Raw genomic sequence first — 17,680 nt, forward strand, 5'->3', positions numbered from 1 at the left:
AAAGATGTTCTATTGGGTTTAGGTCTGGAGACATGCTTGGCCAGTCCATCACCTTTACCCTCAGCCTCTTCAATAAAGCAGTGGTCGTCTTAGAGGTGTGTTTGGGGTCATTATCATGCTGGAACACTGCCCTGCGACCCAGTTTCCGGAGGGAGGGGATCATGCTCTGCTTCAGTATTTCACAGTACATATTGGAGTTCATGTGTCCCTCAATGAAATGTAACTCCCCAACACCTGCTGCACTCATGCAGCCCCAGACCATGGCATTCCCACCACCATGCTTGACTGTAGGCATGACACACTTATCTTTGTACTCCTCACCTGATTGCCGCCACACATGCTTGAGACCATCTGAACCAAACAAATTAATCTTGGTCTCATCAGACCATAGGACATGGTTCTAGTAATCCATGTCCTTTGTTGACATGTCTTCAGCAAACTATTTGCGGGCTTTCTTGTGTAGAGACTTCAGAAGAGGCTTCCTTCTGGGGTGACAGCCATGCAGACCAATTTGATGTAGTGTGCGGCGTATGGTCTGAGCACTGACAGGCTGACCCCCCACCTTTTCAATCTCTGCAGCAATGCTGACAGCACTCCTGCGCCTATCTTTCAAAGACAGCAGTTGGATGTGACGCTGAGCACGTGCACTCAGCTTCTTTGGACGACCGACGCGAGGTCTGTTCTGAGTGGACCCTGCTCTTTTAAAAAGCTGGATGATCTTGGCCACTGTGCTGCAGCTCAGTTTCAGGGTGAGCTGAAAAGATATACTTCAATATCTGCAGAAATGTGAGGGGTGTACTCACTTTTGTGATACACTGTACATACAGTATATATATACAGTGTATCACAAAAGTGAGTACACCCCTCACATTTCTGCAGATATTTAAGTATATCTTTTCATGGGACAACACTGACAAAATGACACTTTGACACAATGAAAAGTAGTCTGTGTGCAGCTTATATAACAGTGTAAATTTATTCTTCCCTCAAAATAACTCAATATACAGCCATTAATGTCTAAACCACCGGCAACAAAAGTGAGTACACCCCTAAGAGACTACACCCCTAAATGTCCAAATTGAGCACTGCTTGTCATTTTCCCTCCAAAATGTCATGTGATTTGTTAGTGTTACTAGGTCTCAGGTGTGCATAGGGAGCAGGTGTGTTCAATTTAGTAGTACAGCTCTCACACTCTCTCATACTGGTCACTGAAAGTTCCAACATGGCACCTCATGGCAAAGAACTCTCTGAGGATCCTAAAAGACGAATTGTTGCGCTACATGAAGATGGCCAAGGCTACAAGAAGATTGCCAACACCCTGAAACTGGGCTGCAGCACAGTGGCCAAGATCATCCAGCGTTTTAAAAGAGCAGGGTCCACTCAGAACAGACCTCGTGTTGGTCGTCCAAAGAAGCTGAGTGCACGTGCTCAGCGTCACATCCAACTGCTGTCTTTAAAAGATGGGCGCAGGAGTGCTGTCAGCATTGCTGCAGAGATTGAAAAGGTGGGGGGTCAGCCTGTCAGTGCTCAGACCATACGCCGCACACTACATCAAATTGGTCTTCATGGCTGTCACCCCAGAAGGAAGCCTCTTCTGAAGTCTCTACACAAGAAAGCCCGCAAACAGTTTGCTGAAGACATGTCAACAAAGGACATGGATTACTGGAACCATGTCCTATGGTCTGATGAGACCAAGATTCATTTGTTTGGTTCAGATGGTCTCAAGCATGTGTGGCGGCAATCAGGTGAGGAGTACAAAGATAAGTGTGTCATGCCTACAGTCAAGCATGGTGGTGGGAATGCCATGGTCTGGGGCTGCATGAGTGCAGCAGGTGTTGGGGAGTTACATTTCATTGAGGGACACATGAACTCCAATATGTACTGTGAAATACTGAAGCAGAGCATGATCCCCTCCCTCCGGAAACTGGGTCGCAGGGCAGTGTTCCAGCATGATAATGACCCCAAACACACCTCTAAGACGACCACTGCTTTATTGAAGAGGCTGAGGGTAAAGGTGATGGACTGGCCAAGCATGTCTCCAGACCTAAACCCAATAGAACATCTTTGGGGCATCCTCAAGCGGAAGGTGGAGGAGCGCAAAGTCTCGAATATCCGCCAGCTCCGTGATGTCGTCATGGAGGAGTGGAAAAGCATTCCAGTGGCAACCTGTGAAGCTCTGGTAAACTCCATGCCCAGGAGAGTTAAGGCAGTTCTGGGAAATAATGATGGCCACACAAAATATTGACACTTCAAGAACTTTCACTAAGGGGTGTACTCACTTTTGTTGCCGGTGGTTTAGACATTAACGGCTGTATATTGAGTTATTTTGAGGGAAGAATAAATTTACACTGTTATATAAGCTGCACACAGACTACTTTTCATTGTGTCAAAGTGTCATTTTGTCAGTGTTGTCCCATGAAAAGATATACTTAAATATCTGCAGAAATGTGAGGGGTGTACTCACTTTTGTGATACACTGTATATATATATACATACATACATACATACATATAATGTTGGATTTGTTTTTAAATTTTATTTCAGTTTAATAAGCATTATTTGGCATCGTTTGTACCTACCTCAGAAATAAAAGGGCATTCATTATTTAGATAAATAAAAGATAAGCACAAATGCAGTATTTTATTTAATTAAAAAAAAAAAGAAATAATAAAAGGAAACTTATTATCCTAATTTGTCTTTAATTTCATTTCGTTAAAAAAAAGGAAAAAAATCGTATCGTGAACCCAGTATCATAAAAAGTATCGCATCAAGGGTAGAGTGTATCGTTACATCTATACTGAAGACGTTAATGTTGTTTCTGGTAGAAAGATGTCAGAATACACAGTGCATCACAGTTGCAGGGCTGTTTTGGCAGCAAAAAGGGGACCAACACAATATTAGGAAAACGGGTTCATATGTAAGATAAGATAACACTTTATTGATCCTGAAGGAAATTGCAGATGTAGTATATTTTTAAAAAATCTAAATGTTTTAATAAAAAAGAAATAAGGTGTGAACACACCATGAGAGACCTTTAAACTGTACTAAAGTTTAGCTAACAGAATTTCACTACATCTTATTTATAAACTACAAAAGCCTTCCGCAGACATCTGCCTCTATACAGAGTGCATGAGGAAATATTTCTAATAGATTTTCTAGGTTTAATCATTGCTGACAATCAGGCTAATTAAAACTGAAGAGAAAAATTATGCCCAAATCAGTGCATCAAAACATCTAGTCTTTTTGGAGTTTAATCACCATGGAAACAGCTATACCGAGAAAGGTGAATGGAACATCGAGTACCCAGGCAGGCATGAACACATTTAAGCATGCAGACTAACACATACCTGCTGTTCATCCTCCATCTGGTAGAATGGATCATCTGCACCAGAGAAGAGGGGGCTACATGGTGAGCCCTTTTCCAAATCGCGTTCTGGAGAGCACGACGTCTGCTCCAAACCTCGACAGCTCTTACCGTCACCGTAACAGGAGGAGGTCCTGCCACATAAAGGAGGGTATTTTGTATGTTATGGGTAATGAACTTAGAAAATGAATAGCATACACTGATCAGCCATAACATTAATAATAATAATAATACATTTTATTTATATAGCGCTTTTCAACCACCCTCCTTGTTTCTACACTCACTGTCCATTTTATCAGCTTCACTTACCATATAGAAGCACTATGTAGTTCTACAATTACTGACTGTAGTCCATCTATTTCTCTAAATACTTTTTTAGCCTGCTTTCATGCTGTTCTTCAATGGTCAGGACCCCCACAGGACCACCACAGAGCAGGTATTATTTAGGTGGTGGATCATTCTCAGCACTGCAGTGACAATGACATGGTGGTGGTGTGTTAGTGTGTGTTGTGCTGGTATGAGTGGATCAGACACAGCAGCGCTGCTGGAGTTTTGAAATACTGTGTCCACTCACTGTCCACTCTATTAGACACTCCTACCTAGTTGGTTCACCTTGTAGATGTAAAGTCAGAGACGATCGCTCATCTATTGCTGCTGTTTGAGTTGGTCATCTTCTAGACCTTCATCAGTGGTCACAGGACACTGCCCACGTGGCGCTGTTGGCTGGATATTTTTGGTTGGTGGACAATTCTCAGTCCAGCAGTGACAGTGAGGTGTTTAAAAACTCCATCAGCACTGCTGTGACTTATCCACTCATACCAGCACAACACACACTAACACACCACCACCATGTCAGTGTCACTGCAGGGCTGAGAATCATCCACCACCCAAATAATACCTGCTCTGTGGTGGTCCTTGTGGGGGTCCTGACCATTGAAGAACAGCATGAAAGGGGGCTAACAAAGCATGCAGAGAAACAGATGGACTACAGTCAGTAATTGTAGAACTACAAAGTGCTTCTATATGGTGGAGCTGATAAAATGGACAATGAGTGTAGAAACAAGGAGGTGGTTTTAATGTTATGGCTGATCGGTGTATAATAAACCCATGTGCCCACTGTTAAATTCTGTACAGTCTAATAATGATATAAAATTGACTAAATATGCCATGTCGGATTAATACTGACTATATGTATGCTGTATTTAATGACTATGTACTTAATGACTATGTATTTAATGACTATGTATTTATATAGTACTTGTTAAGTTCTCAGCTGAGCCAAGTACAGCAAAAAAAAACTGGGGTCAGATCAAGCCTTTGACTAGGCCACTCCGGGACATCAATTTCTACAGTTATCAAGCAGTGGAGTGGAGCAGGTTCTTTCATTTAGATTTTAACCAAAAACAAGGTTTCACTTGGGACTCAACAGACCACAAGAAAGTCTTCCAAAGTCAAAAGTCCACATTGTCAGATAAGTCCACTTTTCACCTTGTTTTCAGAAACTACAGACAGAGTTATCCATGCCAAAGATGAAAAGGACCTTTCAGACTGTTATCAGTGAAAGATGCAAAGCCAATGTCTGTCATGTTATGGGGGTGAAGTGGTGCCCACAGCATACTTGCATGTGTGTGAAGTTACCACTAACAACTCAAAGCAACTTTACAGAATCTGGGACCAACAGACCAAAAACCCCTGTTGAGCAAGCCAAGGGTGACAGTGGCAAGGAAAATCCCTCAAAAAATCAGCAGGGACCCCCATCCTCCTTGGGTGGAATATTGGGATTTTATAGAGACACATACTGCCATTAAGTAGTATGCGCTACAAAAGCATGGCTTCATAGTCACAGAGCGTGTATGCTAGACTGGCCTGTCTGCAGTGCAGATCTGTCTCCTATTTAAAATATATGGTGCAGCATGAAAAGGAGAATCAGACAACAATGATCACAGACTGTTGAGCAGCCAAAGTTGTGCATCAATTAAGAATGGAAAACATTCCATTTCAACAACTAGGAAGTCCCATTAATAGGAAAGGTGATGAAACATGCGTCCGTCCCAACATTTTTGGCTTCAAATTCTAAATGTGTTTTTATTCATAAAAAAAAACAATGAAATTGAGGAGTAAAAACACTGGAAATCTTTTCTTGTACTTTTGTCAATAAAATAAAGATTCAGAAGAACCAAATAATAGATTCCTCTTTTTTATCGCATTTTACAAAATGTCTCTTTCTGGAACTTTCTGATTTGTACGTATTTATTTATTTATCTTCTGAATACATATCTAGTTCTATTTCACCTCACCTGCCCCGACGACGCCTGCGAGCCCAGCTTCCCCAGCGACTCCTCTCTCTGCTCTCCCACACAGCATGCCGCTTTAGAAATACAGCATCAGAGAGATCCTCCACCTACACAGCCACGAACACAGGACAGATTCTGTTAGGCTGCACACTAAACAATTTATAGTTCATCAGTAACCATCAGTAACCACTGATAAAGGAAGGATTTCTGCTCCTGCACAGAGCTAAACACTTAAAAATGAATTGACAGTTAATACAGTATGATGAATTGATATAAGCACTTATAGCATTGGAGTGAACATGTTTTATTATTTATACTTTAAAGGCCCTATTGAGTTATGAGTTATGGGTTTATGGAATATTGTCCAATCTTAACCGGGACCTGTTGTTGATCATTGTGGTACGTCTGCTTTTAAATGACCGGGTAAACAGAATTGATCTGTTGCAGTTGGTGTTTGGGTCACAGCATCACTGCATCACTTCACATTGTAGTAATTGTTCTAATGGTTTTCAAAGGACGGCCAAAGTCTTTTCTTAATCTTTAAGTTACTTTTGTGTTTGTCACATACAGGTTTTAAGGTAAAATTATGGTATTGAATGTGAATGAGTGAATATTGTATTGTTATTATGCGTTGCAGTACAGTATGCTAGCCCACTACCCTTGAGATCCGGGTTCGAATCTCATCTGTGCCTTTGCGGGGTGTAAAATAACAGGAAAACATGATAAAAATGAACTCTTCGAACAATGTGATCAAAGCAAGTGTATAATACGAAACAGCATCTGAAGACAGGTCACAGACACACCCCTAAGTGTCCTATGTTTTACTTCATATTTTTAGTGCTGAAAAAAAGAAACATGACAGACTCCTTTACTAAATAGCTAGCATGATTAAGGTTGCAGTGGAAACCACTGACTGCTGCTGTTCACCTTGGAACCAATATATATTCTCATTTAGATAAAAGAGGTTCATCATTTAGGTCAAAGGAGGGTTTCTCTGCACCTCCTGAATGTCCACAAAGCCTAACTGTACGAATGTACATGAACGAAAGAAAACACAGTAAGACAGTAATAACCCAGACACTGGTATTTCCATATATACATACACTAGCCAAAAGCTGATACCACTCCAGTACAATAGTAAGCAGATTACAGCATTTTGCTTCAGCAGGTTTTCCAACGATAACAGTCTTACCAGCAAAGTCTTAAGATTTAGCTAGTTTCAGGTTGTTCTTAATAAAATGACCTCTTCTTTAAGTCTTTTGATCCAGCAGACATGATTTAGATGTATCAAAGCCCACAAGAAAAAATAAAAAACACTCCTTGTATCTGAGCACATGACGTTCCCTCAAGAGCATGTTTACCAAAAAAACTATCCAGCCACAAACCTGGAGATGCTACTCTACTTGCTTATATAGGTAGAAAAAGTACCTAATGTACTGCTGGCGACCCTAAATAGATGTTTATGGAACTACTTAAAAGAAAACATGAAACAATGTCCATTACAACTTCTGCCTCATTCATTTATGCGTTGGGGTTGTGTGGCAACAGGAGGCTACATTAAACAGATAGATGGTGAAATGGGTTCCACCAAATAGAAGCAAAGTGGTACAGTCAGTTTAGAAACTGAAGCTGAAAAGAGGCTGGCTTCTATGTCAGAAAAGTTACCTAAAACAGGCTTCAGTATCCACATGTGCAAGCTGAAGGTTTTGAAACAACCCTTACATCACTAAAACAAGCATGAAAAGCATCTCTCAAAGCTCGGTGAAAATTCATAAAACAAATCAAGGGAAGAATCATATCTAGCAATTAAAAGCTCTTGCATGCTGTAATAACTGCCAAAATGATGTAACTGTACTCGCTTAGTAGGATGTCCAAACTTTTGCACTTGCCATAATTACACTTTTATAGGTTATTAAAATAATTAATAATACATGACAAGTAACTGTGCAGTAACGTAAGAAAAAAAAGTCTTTAATTGTGCTGCAGAGGACGTGATTCATTTTTCAACTCTAAAAATCAGCTTTTTAATCATCTGTACGGGCAGAATGAAAAGCAGCACAAAGTAATCACAACATAATATTTAACCTCACCAATAATGCAGTAGGTAAGGAATGTAAAAAAAAAAACCACATTTGATTAAATGTGCCACCACAGTCCCTACGAGACATAATGCAAGATACAATTTCAAAATGCACATTCACCTCGTCTTCATCTTCTAGTGCTCCTCCGTTGGGCTGGTGTGGTGTATTCACTTGGTTCGGCCCCTGAACATCTGAACCCTCGAGCTTCTCTGCGGCCCCACAGACAGAGTCCAGCTCTCTCCAGCTACATACAGGTAAACAAAAGCAAAAGTATGTAGGACAACAAGCTAAAACAATGCAATAAAACAAGCATTTCAAACTAAAAGGTGGACAAATGATGATTTACTTTATATCTTAAAACAATACATAAAAACCAAAGCCAAAAACAGTTAAATACACTTTATAGTATGAATTAAATGCCTTTATTAATCTTACATGCAGGTACACATGTACAGTATAATGACATTTGCATATCCCAGGTTGTTTGGAAGTTGGGTCAGACCCCATATTTCATTCTTTTTTTGCAGCTGTTGTGTTTTTAGTGATTAAAAACACTAAATTCATTGTGGGTTTTCTGAAAATATGGAAGCTTTTGTTGGGTCAACAGGTACTAACAGCAAACCTATATTCTTCAATGTCTCCTTCAGCTCTTTTCAGTTTAATCAGTCACTTCCGATAGCCGTGAAAGCTTCTGGCACATTCTAGTTGGATCTAATCTTTCTTCTTTATTCTGCCCACTCTTTGGCATGTACCAGTTACAGAATGTACAGAAAAACAGCCCCAGCATACTTGAAGGTAGTTACAGTGTAGTTAGGTTTGTCTGGCTCACCCTTTGTCTTTACATTATAATTCTGATAATAGTGGCCAAATAAGCCACTATTTTGACCATGTGATTAACAAACTAATGTTTTCAGATTAAAGGTGCTAATTTTGGAGCAGGGGCTACTTAAACACACTGTGATACCACTTAAACACACATTTCATTCTAGCATAAGAGGACAGTTTGGGTCTTTTACTATTCTACATACTGTGTACCTACAGAGGAATGTCGGCACAGATGACCTTGGGTCTGACATTCCTGATGCCTGTAAATCAATTAACCATGTTTTACAATCTATATAGAGCTTTTCAGGCTTTCCCATCATCATGCTGGTGCTGTCAAACTGGACTTGACTGGACTAAATGAGCACAGAAAATGTACCGCTGTTGTTAATTATAACTATTAATTCATTTAATTCAATTAGGTGGAGTGAAATGGCATCATAAAACTGTCAATTAACAGTCTCAATTCAAGTAATTAATGCCGCATGTTTTATATTCATCCCCCCACCCCCACACACACACATACTTTTGGAACCCCTGACTTACAGTTTTTTGGTTTAAAAAAACAGACACTAAAATAAAAAGACCAAGATGAATTAAAACAGTAAGAAAACATTTTCCCTAAACAGCTGCCAAAAAACCTGAAAGCACTCAATCATTTACCTCTTTAGGATTTTCCAAAACCATGACAGACATCTCCAAAACATAATTTCTACTTTGGTAGACGACTTTTGTTTTCCTGTCATTCATCAAATTCCAAATCCATCTGTCAGACCGCCAGATCATGAAATGTAATCCAGAGGAATCTCCACTACCTCAGATTCCAGTGGAGGTGTGATTTACACCAGTCTAGGAAGGTGAATGGCCGTTTGATTTTCTGCATCAACTAGCAAAAGATGTGGCTAAAATAGCCAGAGACAGTAGTTAATAGAATAGAGGGTTTCATATTTTCTGGCAAGTATTGTATTTCATGTGCATGGCAGTAACCAATCAGTATCCACATTGTTCAGCTGACACCATACTTCTCTCATTCTCTGGAAACAGGTTGAGACAAATGAAACTTATTATTCTTAAAGTGGATTTTAATGACAAAAATGGGCTGGGCTGCGGAGTGACTTAACTGAGGTAAAGTTTCCCTCTGAAAGCTGAATTTATGTCAAACAAGTTGGACTAGAATGATACACAAACACAATATCAGCACAATCCCTCTACCAGTATGTAACTGGGAGACAAAAAAATCCCTGACAAGGATTTGTGTTACCTGGGGGTGATGATCTCTTTGTACTGCAACTTCTGCACTCGTGCTCCTAGTCCAGCCAGGCCCAAAGGCATTACCAAGTTATCAATATCAAATGAGCTCTCACCTCTTCGCCGCCGCTGCAGGGAAAGAGAAAAATAAATACATTTAGTATATTGAACAACAATAAATATAACAATTTAAATTACAAAACAACTGTTTGAGCACTTTTTTGTATTTTAACATACTAGCATATCTACTTTACACCCAAACACTTTCTTTTGATTTGGGACCTGTGCGTATTGTATTTCTAAGCATAAAAAACAATGGTTTTATAAAGCAAAACCAAAAGGCAGTGAGTGCTTGAATATCACAAATTATTAGCACAAACGGCAAAGCCATTGTTGTTGGTTACAGTCTGAGAAGTCTATGGTAGAAAATAATAATTAGCTTCGCAACACTATGGTTAAACTTTGGCCCATTGCTTTTGTCTTCTTCAATACCACAGCACTAAAAAGGTTTCTGAAATTGGCTACGTTATGCAAGCATCTTCACCTCCTTGTTTAGATATGGTTGTCAGATATGATTAAACGTTACTTTTATATGTCCTGGTACATCACCTCATTTATGTAATGCCACAGTACAATTTGCAGTGAAGCAAGATTTCCTAATGCTCCCACCTCCATACTTAACTGGTTTTCTTGGGATCATGGGTAACACTTTCTCTCTAAAGATGAAGAGCTGAATTACTGCCAAACAGCTGTTTCATTTGACCTGAGTACATTGTTTCAAGTATTCTGATATGTCTAAATGTGTGTGTACAAATCTATGTGCTTAGCGTGGGGTGTATGAACAGACTACATACTGTAGTGCATCTATCTGTCTGTCTGTCCGTCCGTCCGTCCGTCTATCTATGTTCCTTCTCAAACTCTTACTAAGGGATATTGGCCATACGGTCACACTACTGGTACAGTACATAATATTTAATAGATAGTGTCTCAGTATATAAAGTGTGTGGGTTTTAGACACAAGCAGCACAGCACAATTCCATTGTCGTAGTAAAGTACCTTGTGTTTTGTATATCATGCTAATTTGTTTCATGTTGAAGTGTAACATACACCTCAAGTTACATTCTGCATAGTCTCAGTTTTGATTTAGATGGATTTCTTGCACAGTTGGTTTACTTTTGCTCATTCCTTCCTGGATTTACCTGTATGGGTGTGTCTGTAGCTGGGGGTAGGACAGGAAGAGGTGAAAGATCAGCCGCTCGATGAGAAAGCAGGCGTCTTTGATTCCTGCAATTGGACCCACCTAAAAAATAAAAACACCATTATTATGTTACACTGTGCAAGTGTGGATGTAAAGAAAGTCATTATTTCTAATACTGAAACTACTGCACAAGTTAAACACAAGTTTGTATCATCTACTGCCAATTCTAATATTATAGAGATCAAGTTTGGCTGTGCTAAAATGCTGCAAATCTTAATTTAAGAGAAGTTGGGACAGGTTGTGAAATGCAAATTAAAAACAGAAGCCAGTACCTATTAAATTATCTTTGATCTGTATTAAAAGTATTCTAGCTTAAGATTTATGTGGGTTGTTTTTAAAAGGCTTATTCACAATTGTCTTGTGTGTTTTCAATTATAATACAGAGCACAATTTTATATAGCACAGCTTCTCAACCCTGTTTTTCCACCTAAGGTTAGTATGTTGCTTATGCTACCACAAGACGTACTGGAAGGCTGTGTTTGTAATAAGCATGAAAGACATGATTTGATGACTGGTTTCTTTGCCTTCTTTTCTTGGAAATACACTGATTGGTAAAAAAAAATTGCTTGTTTTTTTCTTATAATAATCTCTGGCTTATTACAGACCTAGTGGTACTACTTGCGCTGTTAAAAATAATGTGATTGTCCTTTTTTTATTTACTAGAATAAAAATAAAGCATCAAAATGTTTCACAAACAGTATTTTCATTTTAATAATCAGATAACTTATACAGCTACAGTCAAGTAAATTTGTCAATATGTTATTTTCATAGCTAATATAACAAATATATTTACCCTTAACAGCCACTCATTTTAAACATGTTTAAAGCAAACTGAAATTATTGCTACTATGTGTCCCAACATTTATGTTACAACCTGAAAGTGAAATGAACTACAAATCCCATTCCAAAAAAGTTGGGGCGTTTTGTAAAATGCAGTAAAAGAAGAATCTGTAATGTGTCAAGTCTCTTAAATCTTTATTTAACTGAAAAAAAGAAAGAAAAGATGTTAAATGCGTTAACTGATCAGCTTCATTGTATTTTTGAAATAGAGACACATTTAGAATTTGATGCCTGCAACACACTGCAAAAAACTGGGATGGGACAAAATAAGAGTGAAAGGTTTTTAGAATATTCAAGTTACAATGTTCCACAATAAGCAGCTGAATTGGTAACAGGTGAGGAGATCATGACTGAATAGAATTAACAGTCAGTTCAAAAAGAACATTTCTCAATGCAGTGCTGCAAATGATTTAATCTCTCCCCAACTAATGAAAATCTGAGGACTTTTGAGTCCTCGGGTGGCATTGTATGAAAAAACATCATGCTACTGTGATACATATAGCCACATGAGCTTAGGAGTACTTCAGAAAACCATTATCAGTTAACACAGTCTACCGCTGCATCAGTAAATGCAACCTTAAACTCTATTACACAAAGAAAAAGCCAAACATCAGTTCTATAACTGGGCCTAAGCTCATAAAAAGAACCATCCAGAGTGTTATCAGTGAAAGATGCAAAAGCCAAATGTCATGGTATGGAGGTGCATCAGTGCCAATGGCATGGGTGACTTGCACATGTGTGAAGGTACCATTGACGCAGATGTGTATATTGTGATTTTAGAGAAACACATGCTTCCATCAAAGTGACATCTTTTCCCAGAAAGTCCATGATTATTTATGTCAGGATGAATTCAATGCCAGGTCTTATTCTGCACATGCTACAACAGCGTGGCTTCATAGACACAAAGTGTGTGTGCTTGAGTGGCCTGTCTGAGTGGTCCAGATCTGCCTCCTATTAAAAATGTATGATTTAGCATAAAGAGGAGAATCAGACCACAGACTGGTGAGCAGCTGAAGTCTCGTATCAAGCAAGGATTAATTAAAAATCCACTTCTCAATTCCCAAGCCATTAAAAAGTCTCACTAATAGGAAAGGTGAACACGGGGGTAAACACACCTCTGTACCAGCTTTTTTGGAGCATGTTGCAAGCATTAAATTTAAAACCTGTTTCTATTTACAAAGTACAGTGTAGTTCTTTTCTCTCTACTTTTGTTAGTTAGATAAAGATTCAAGAGAACTGACAAATCACAGATCCATGTTATTATTGCGCTTTACAAAACATTCTAACCTTTCTATAAACTAGGTTTGTGAATTATGATTACATGTTAAGTTGTGATTGCAGTAGCGTTTACCTCTCTGCTACAAAACCAAATGACCCCAAGTTGCATGAGGCCTAACTGTATGAAATTAAGATGCCACATGATCTTCATAAATACACCTGGTCCTGAACGCCCTCTGAATTTATTATTCAAGAACATTCCTAAACAAATAACACCACCAAGGAGCGGTCAAAACAAGTCTAGAAAAAAGAACTCTGAATCAAAGAATCAGGATTTGGTTACAACAAAAATTCCCTAAACTCAAGCTCAGATAGGAGAAGCTGTTCACAACCATAGCCTGGGCATTCCACACACCTGGGCTTTACAGTGTGAAAAGAAAGCTGGCAAAAACTCAACATATCACCATGTATAGGGCAAACCCTGAAGAAAACCTGTTCCAGTCTGCAAGAGACCTGTCACTGGGGTGGAGGTTCACCTTCCAACAGGGCAACAACCCTTAATCTGCTGCCAAAGCTACACTGGAGTGGTTCAATACCAAGAACCTCAATGTGTTTGAATATCAGAGACTAAAACAGCACAGACTAAAATCTTAAGGATAATCTGTAGCAAAACTTGAATTTAAGCTGGAGCTATGAATGCTATGAAAACTATGCTGATTGAGGCACATGCAAAAAGACTGGGGGGTGTCTGTTTTTTTGTTTTATTGGCCTTTCTGTCAAATTTTAAAAACCCCAATGAAATCCATTTAAATTACAAGTTATAACACTACAAGCATAAAGTCTGAGGTAAATACTAATGCAAGGAACTGTTGATGTAAGATCAGGTCTAATTATGTATAATTCATATACACCGATCAGACATAACATTATGACCACCTTTCTAATATTGAAAGACCCGTCGAGGCATGGACTCCACTAGACCCCTGAAGGTGTGCTGTGGTATCTGGCACCAAGATGTTAGCAGCAGATCCTTTAACTCCTGTAAGTTGTGAGGTGGGGCCTTCATGGATCAGACTTGCTTGTCCAGCACATCCCACAGATGCTCGATTGGATTGAGATCTGGGGATTTTGGAGGCCAAGTCAACACCTCAAACTCATTGTTGTGTTCCTCAAACCATTCCTGAAGCATTTCTGTTTTGTGGCAGGGCACATTATCCTGCTGAAAGAGGCCACAGCCATCAGGGAATACTGTTTCCATGAAAGGGTGTACACGGTCTGCAACAATGCTTAGGTATGTAGTACGTGTCAAAGTAACATCCACATGGATGGCAGGACCCAAGGTTTCCCAGCAGAACATTGCCCAAAGCATCACACTGCCTCCGCCGGCTTGCCTTCTTCCCATAGTGCATCCTGGTGCCTTGTGTTCCCCAGGTTAGCGACGCAAACGGTAGCTCGTTTGTTGGCCTGGTGGCCAGCCTTCGCTCCCCACGTGCATCAATGAGCCTTGGCCGCCCATGACCCTGTCACTGGTTTACCACTGTTCCTTCCTTGGACCACCTTGGACCAATTTTTCCTGCTTCTAACACATCAACTTTGAGGATAAAATGTTCACTTGCTGCCTAATATATCCCACCTACTAACAGATGCCGTGATGAAGAGATAATCAGTGTTATTCACTTCACCTGACAGTGGTCATAATGTTATGCCTCGTATGTACCACAAATGAAAAAAATGGAAAAAGCATGGTATCTATATGAATATATATTTATATATAAAAATATGTTTTTTATTTACCAGAGCTGTTGAACAGAGGAGGAAGTGTGCTTGGTGGTCGGGGACATATAAGCCTTCTCCTTGCTCGTCCCACCTTTTGTGATCCCTGGCTCCGTCTTCTCAGCCATGATGAGGATGCTGTCTCACTCATCCACCGCATGGCACTGCAGGATTGAGTACCGGACAGCAGGGGCATACCACAATCTGTCAAAAAGAAAATATCTTTTCAGGACATTCATTAGGTCAAACAAACACATTAGCATGTTCTTTCCATGTTCATGTGGTGGTCTGTTTTCCTTTCACAAGAGAAAATGAATTGGCTGCTTTAAATATCCTCTAGTAGTGAGTGAGTAAACGAGTGAGTGTGTGTGATGCCTGTGTGATGCTCCTGATCCTGAGTAACCCTACATAGGATGAAGTTGCTAAATATAAATAAAAGAATAAAATGAATGCATGTTCTGTAGGACTTTCGCCAACAATCATCTAAGTTCTTTCCCTGCTTCTTAATGTGGAAGGGTAGAAGAGTTGGTGGTCTGCATTCGACTTATTCAATAATGCTGTGGGCTGGACACTGAGCCAACCACACCTGGGGACAGGGAGTCAAGGTAAAAAAAATAAACTATTAGCAAGTGATTAATCAAACCAATTAGGACCACAAGCTTATAGCTGTGATGAGACATCTGACAAGGTCATGTGGTATCTGGTACCGGGACATAATCAGCAACTGTACATTGCTACATGAATCTTCATACAGTTCATCAATAGCCATCCACATGACCTTAGAGAACTTTAACGCCATGTCTGCCCTTTGGGCCATGTTCTTTCTGCATTTTTTCCCCCAATAGTGGGATTAGCTTTGTATAGTTTATTATTCTGGTGTGTGTTCCAGTCGTTTTGCCATTTGTCCTTGATATATGAGTTTATTATAGGTTTGATGTCCACTGGTGGGATCTGGTATGTTGAATCCGGTATGCATGTGGCTTTTTTTGCTCTCTCTCATTGCCCAGGAGCCTGCAGTGTCCTGGTATCCAGCATAAGAAAACATTATAACTGTGTTGTTCTAGGCAGTATACTTTCTGAAGAATTTCTGTGACAGTTGGGTGGTCGGTTTCTAGAGCTTCGAGTGACCTTAGAGAAAACAGGATTCGTCTGTCCAGTCAACCTTCCTCCACTGCTCTGATGTCCAGTCCCGATGCCTGTTTGCCCATTGTAGGTACATTGAAGTACAAGTCACCAGCATCAGCCCAATTGTTGATACATCCCTGACGAAACAGGTGTTGTCATAGGGGGAAATGGGGTACTAATAATCCACCACCATAATATCTCATCAGTGGGGGTACTGCAGAGACCCTTTTCCAATGACGAATCGGGTAGAAAGAAGTAACAAGCAACAGATAGATTACAGGCAGTAATTGTGTACCCACACAGTGCATCTGTATGGTATGTGTAGCTCATTAAATGGCCAACAAATGTACATTCAAGACATTCCTAATAAAGTGCTCAGTGAGTCTATTTATTATATGTACGTATTTCATCCTTTTTCCTGTCTATTTCTTAACATATCTTTAATGCAAAAACAAAAAACTGTCTCCACCATACACCATGTTTGATGAAATATGATCTAATTTAGTCCAAGTAAACTCATATATTCTTATTAATGTCTCTACTTCAGTGGTGTGCTCAATACGAAATGGAGAACCTATGCTAAGAAGAGGATAATGCTTCTATATCCTTTATCTAATCTTGTTAACCCCAAACAAGTGTTCTCCAGGAGGTTTGAGGTTATGGATTTGTTATGATAGCAATCTGTCTAAAAAAGCTTTAAAGAACAAACAAGTCTGGTATCATGAGGAATCTTTAACAATTACATCCAGCTAAACCAGTTAAAATCCAGCTACTCTGTGTACTAAGTACAGATTATCTAGGCAAATATTAAGATGAACAACATTTAAAAGGTACAAATGTGGTTTAACTCTAAATAACACTGCGCGGGATGTGTGTGATAACGTGAGATTACTATACCCGAGGGCATGGAGAGGACAGGGTGAACAAACTGATCCAGCCCTGTCTCACAATTCTCCTTTTCAGCTGGGTGGCGAGAAGGAGCACACAACACGCACACAGCAGGAAGCTCGCAAGCACATGGTAACGTCACCGCCTGAAGAAGAGAAAGGAGTAAACAATACAGTAACAAGCGTTAGTAACATTTAGGTGTTGCGTTATGACGCTAAAGAAGCCCTGCTCTGCACATCATCCCTATTTTCACAGCTTCATAAATACTGAGACACTTGTATCAAAGCTCATTAAAATAACTGGGAATCAGTACTAAAAAAACTTTTAAGCTGTTAAACTGTTACGGTCAAAGTTTTTCAAATCTGTGAAACTGATTATGTGGTATTGCCTTCTATTTTCCTGTTAAAAATGATGACAGGCAATAGCTGGTGATTTCTCTGTGCCCATATACAACTACAAAACAGAAAAAGTTGGAAAGGTGCAAATAAAAAAAACTGCAGTGTCTCTTACAGTAACAGTATGTAGACAGTATAAACCCAAGATATATTATGTTTCGCCTGGTTAAATTCATTTCAGGCCTAATATGCAGGAATTAATGTATATCAACAAAAGACATTAAGTGACTCCAACTTCTAATTGTCTGTCTTTGCAAACCAGGTATGTTCTCGTAGTTAAGCTGCCGTAATTAGGGGGACGGAGTCTTGTGCTATTATCTGCACTGCTGACATCCAATTTTTCTCCTAAATTAGCATAGTCAGTTCGTCTTCCG

At 39.5% G+C, this 17,680-nt stretch overlaps 1 protein-coding gene across 1 annotated transcript in view; it reads right to left on the reverse strand.

The window, feature by feature from the left end:
- Nucleotides 1–17,680, reverse strand: part of LOC134330662 (KAT8 regulatory NSL complex subunit 1) — a 29,532-nt gene that overhangs the window by 3,919 nt on the left and 7,933 nt on the right. The window contains exons 5-11 of the mRNA XM_063011886.1: nucleotides 16,921–17,056; nucleotides 14,920–15,102; nucleotides 11,009–11,109; nucleotides 9,823–9,938; nucleotides 7,860–7,983; nucleotides 5,662–5,765; nucleotides 3,348–3,498 (exon numbers count right to left, since the gene is read on the reverse strand). Coding sequence (XP_062867956.1) covers nucleotides 3,348–3,498; nucleotides 5,662–5,765; nucleotides 7,860–7,983; nucleotides 9,823–9,938; nucleotides 11,009–11,109; nucleotides 14,920–15,102; nucleotides 16,921–17,056 — 915 coding nt within the window. The remainder of the gene's footprint in view (nucleotides 1–3,347; nucleotides 3,499–5,661; nucleotides 5,766–7,859; nucleotides 7,984–9,822; nucleotides 9,939–11,008; nucleotides 11,110–14,919; nucleotides 15,103–16,920; nucleotides 17,057–17,680) is intronic.

Source organism: Trichomycterus rosablanca, chromosome 2 (assembly GCF_030014385.1).
Source record: "Trichomycterus rosablanca isolate fTriRos1 chromosome 2, fTriRos1.hap1, whole genome shotgun sequence".
Lineage (NCBI taxonomy): Eukaryota > Metazoa > Chordata > Actinopteri > Siluriformes > Trichomycteridae > Trichomycterus > Trichomycterus rosablanca.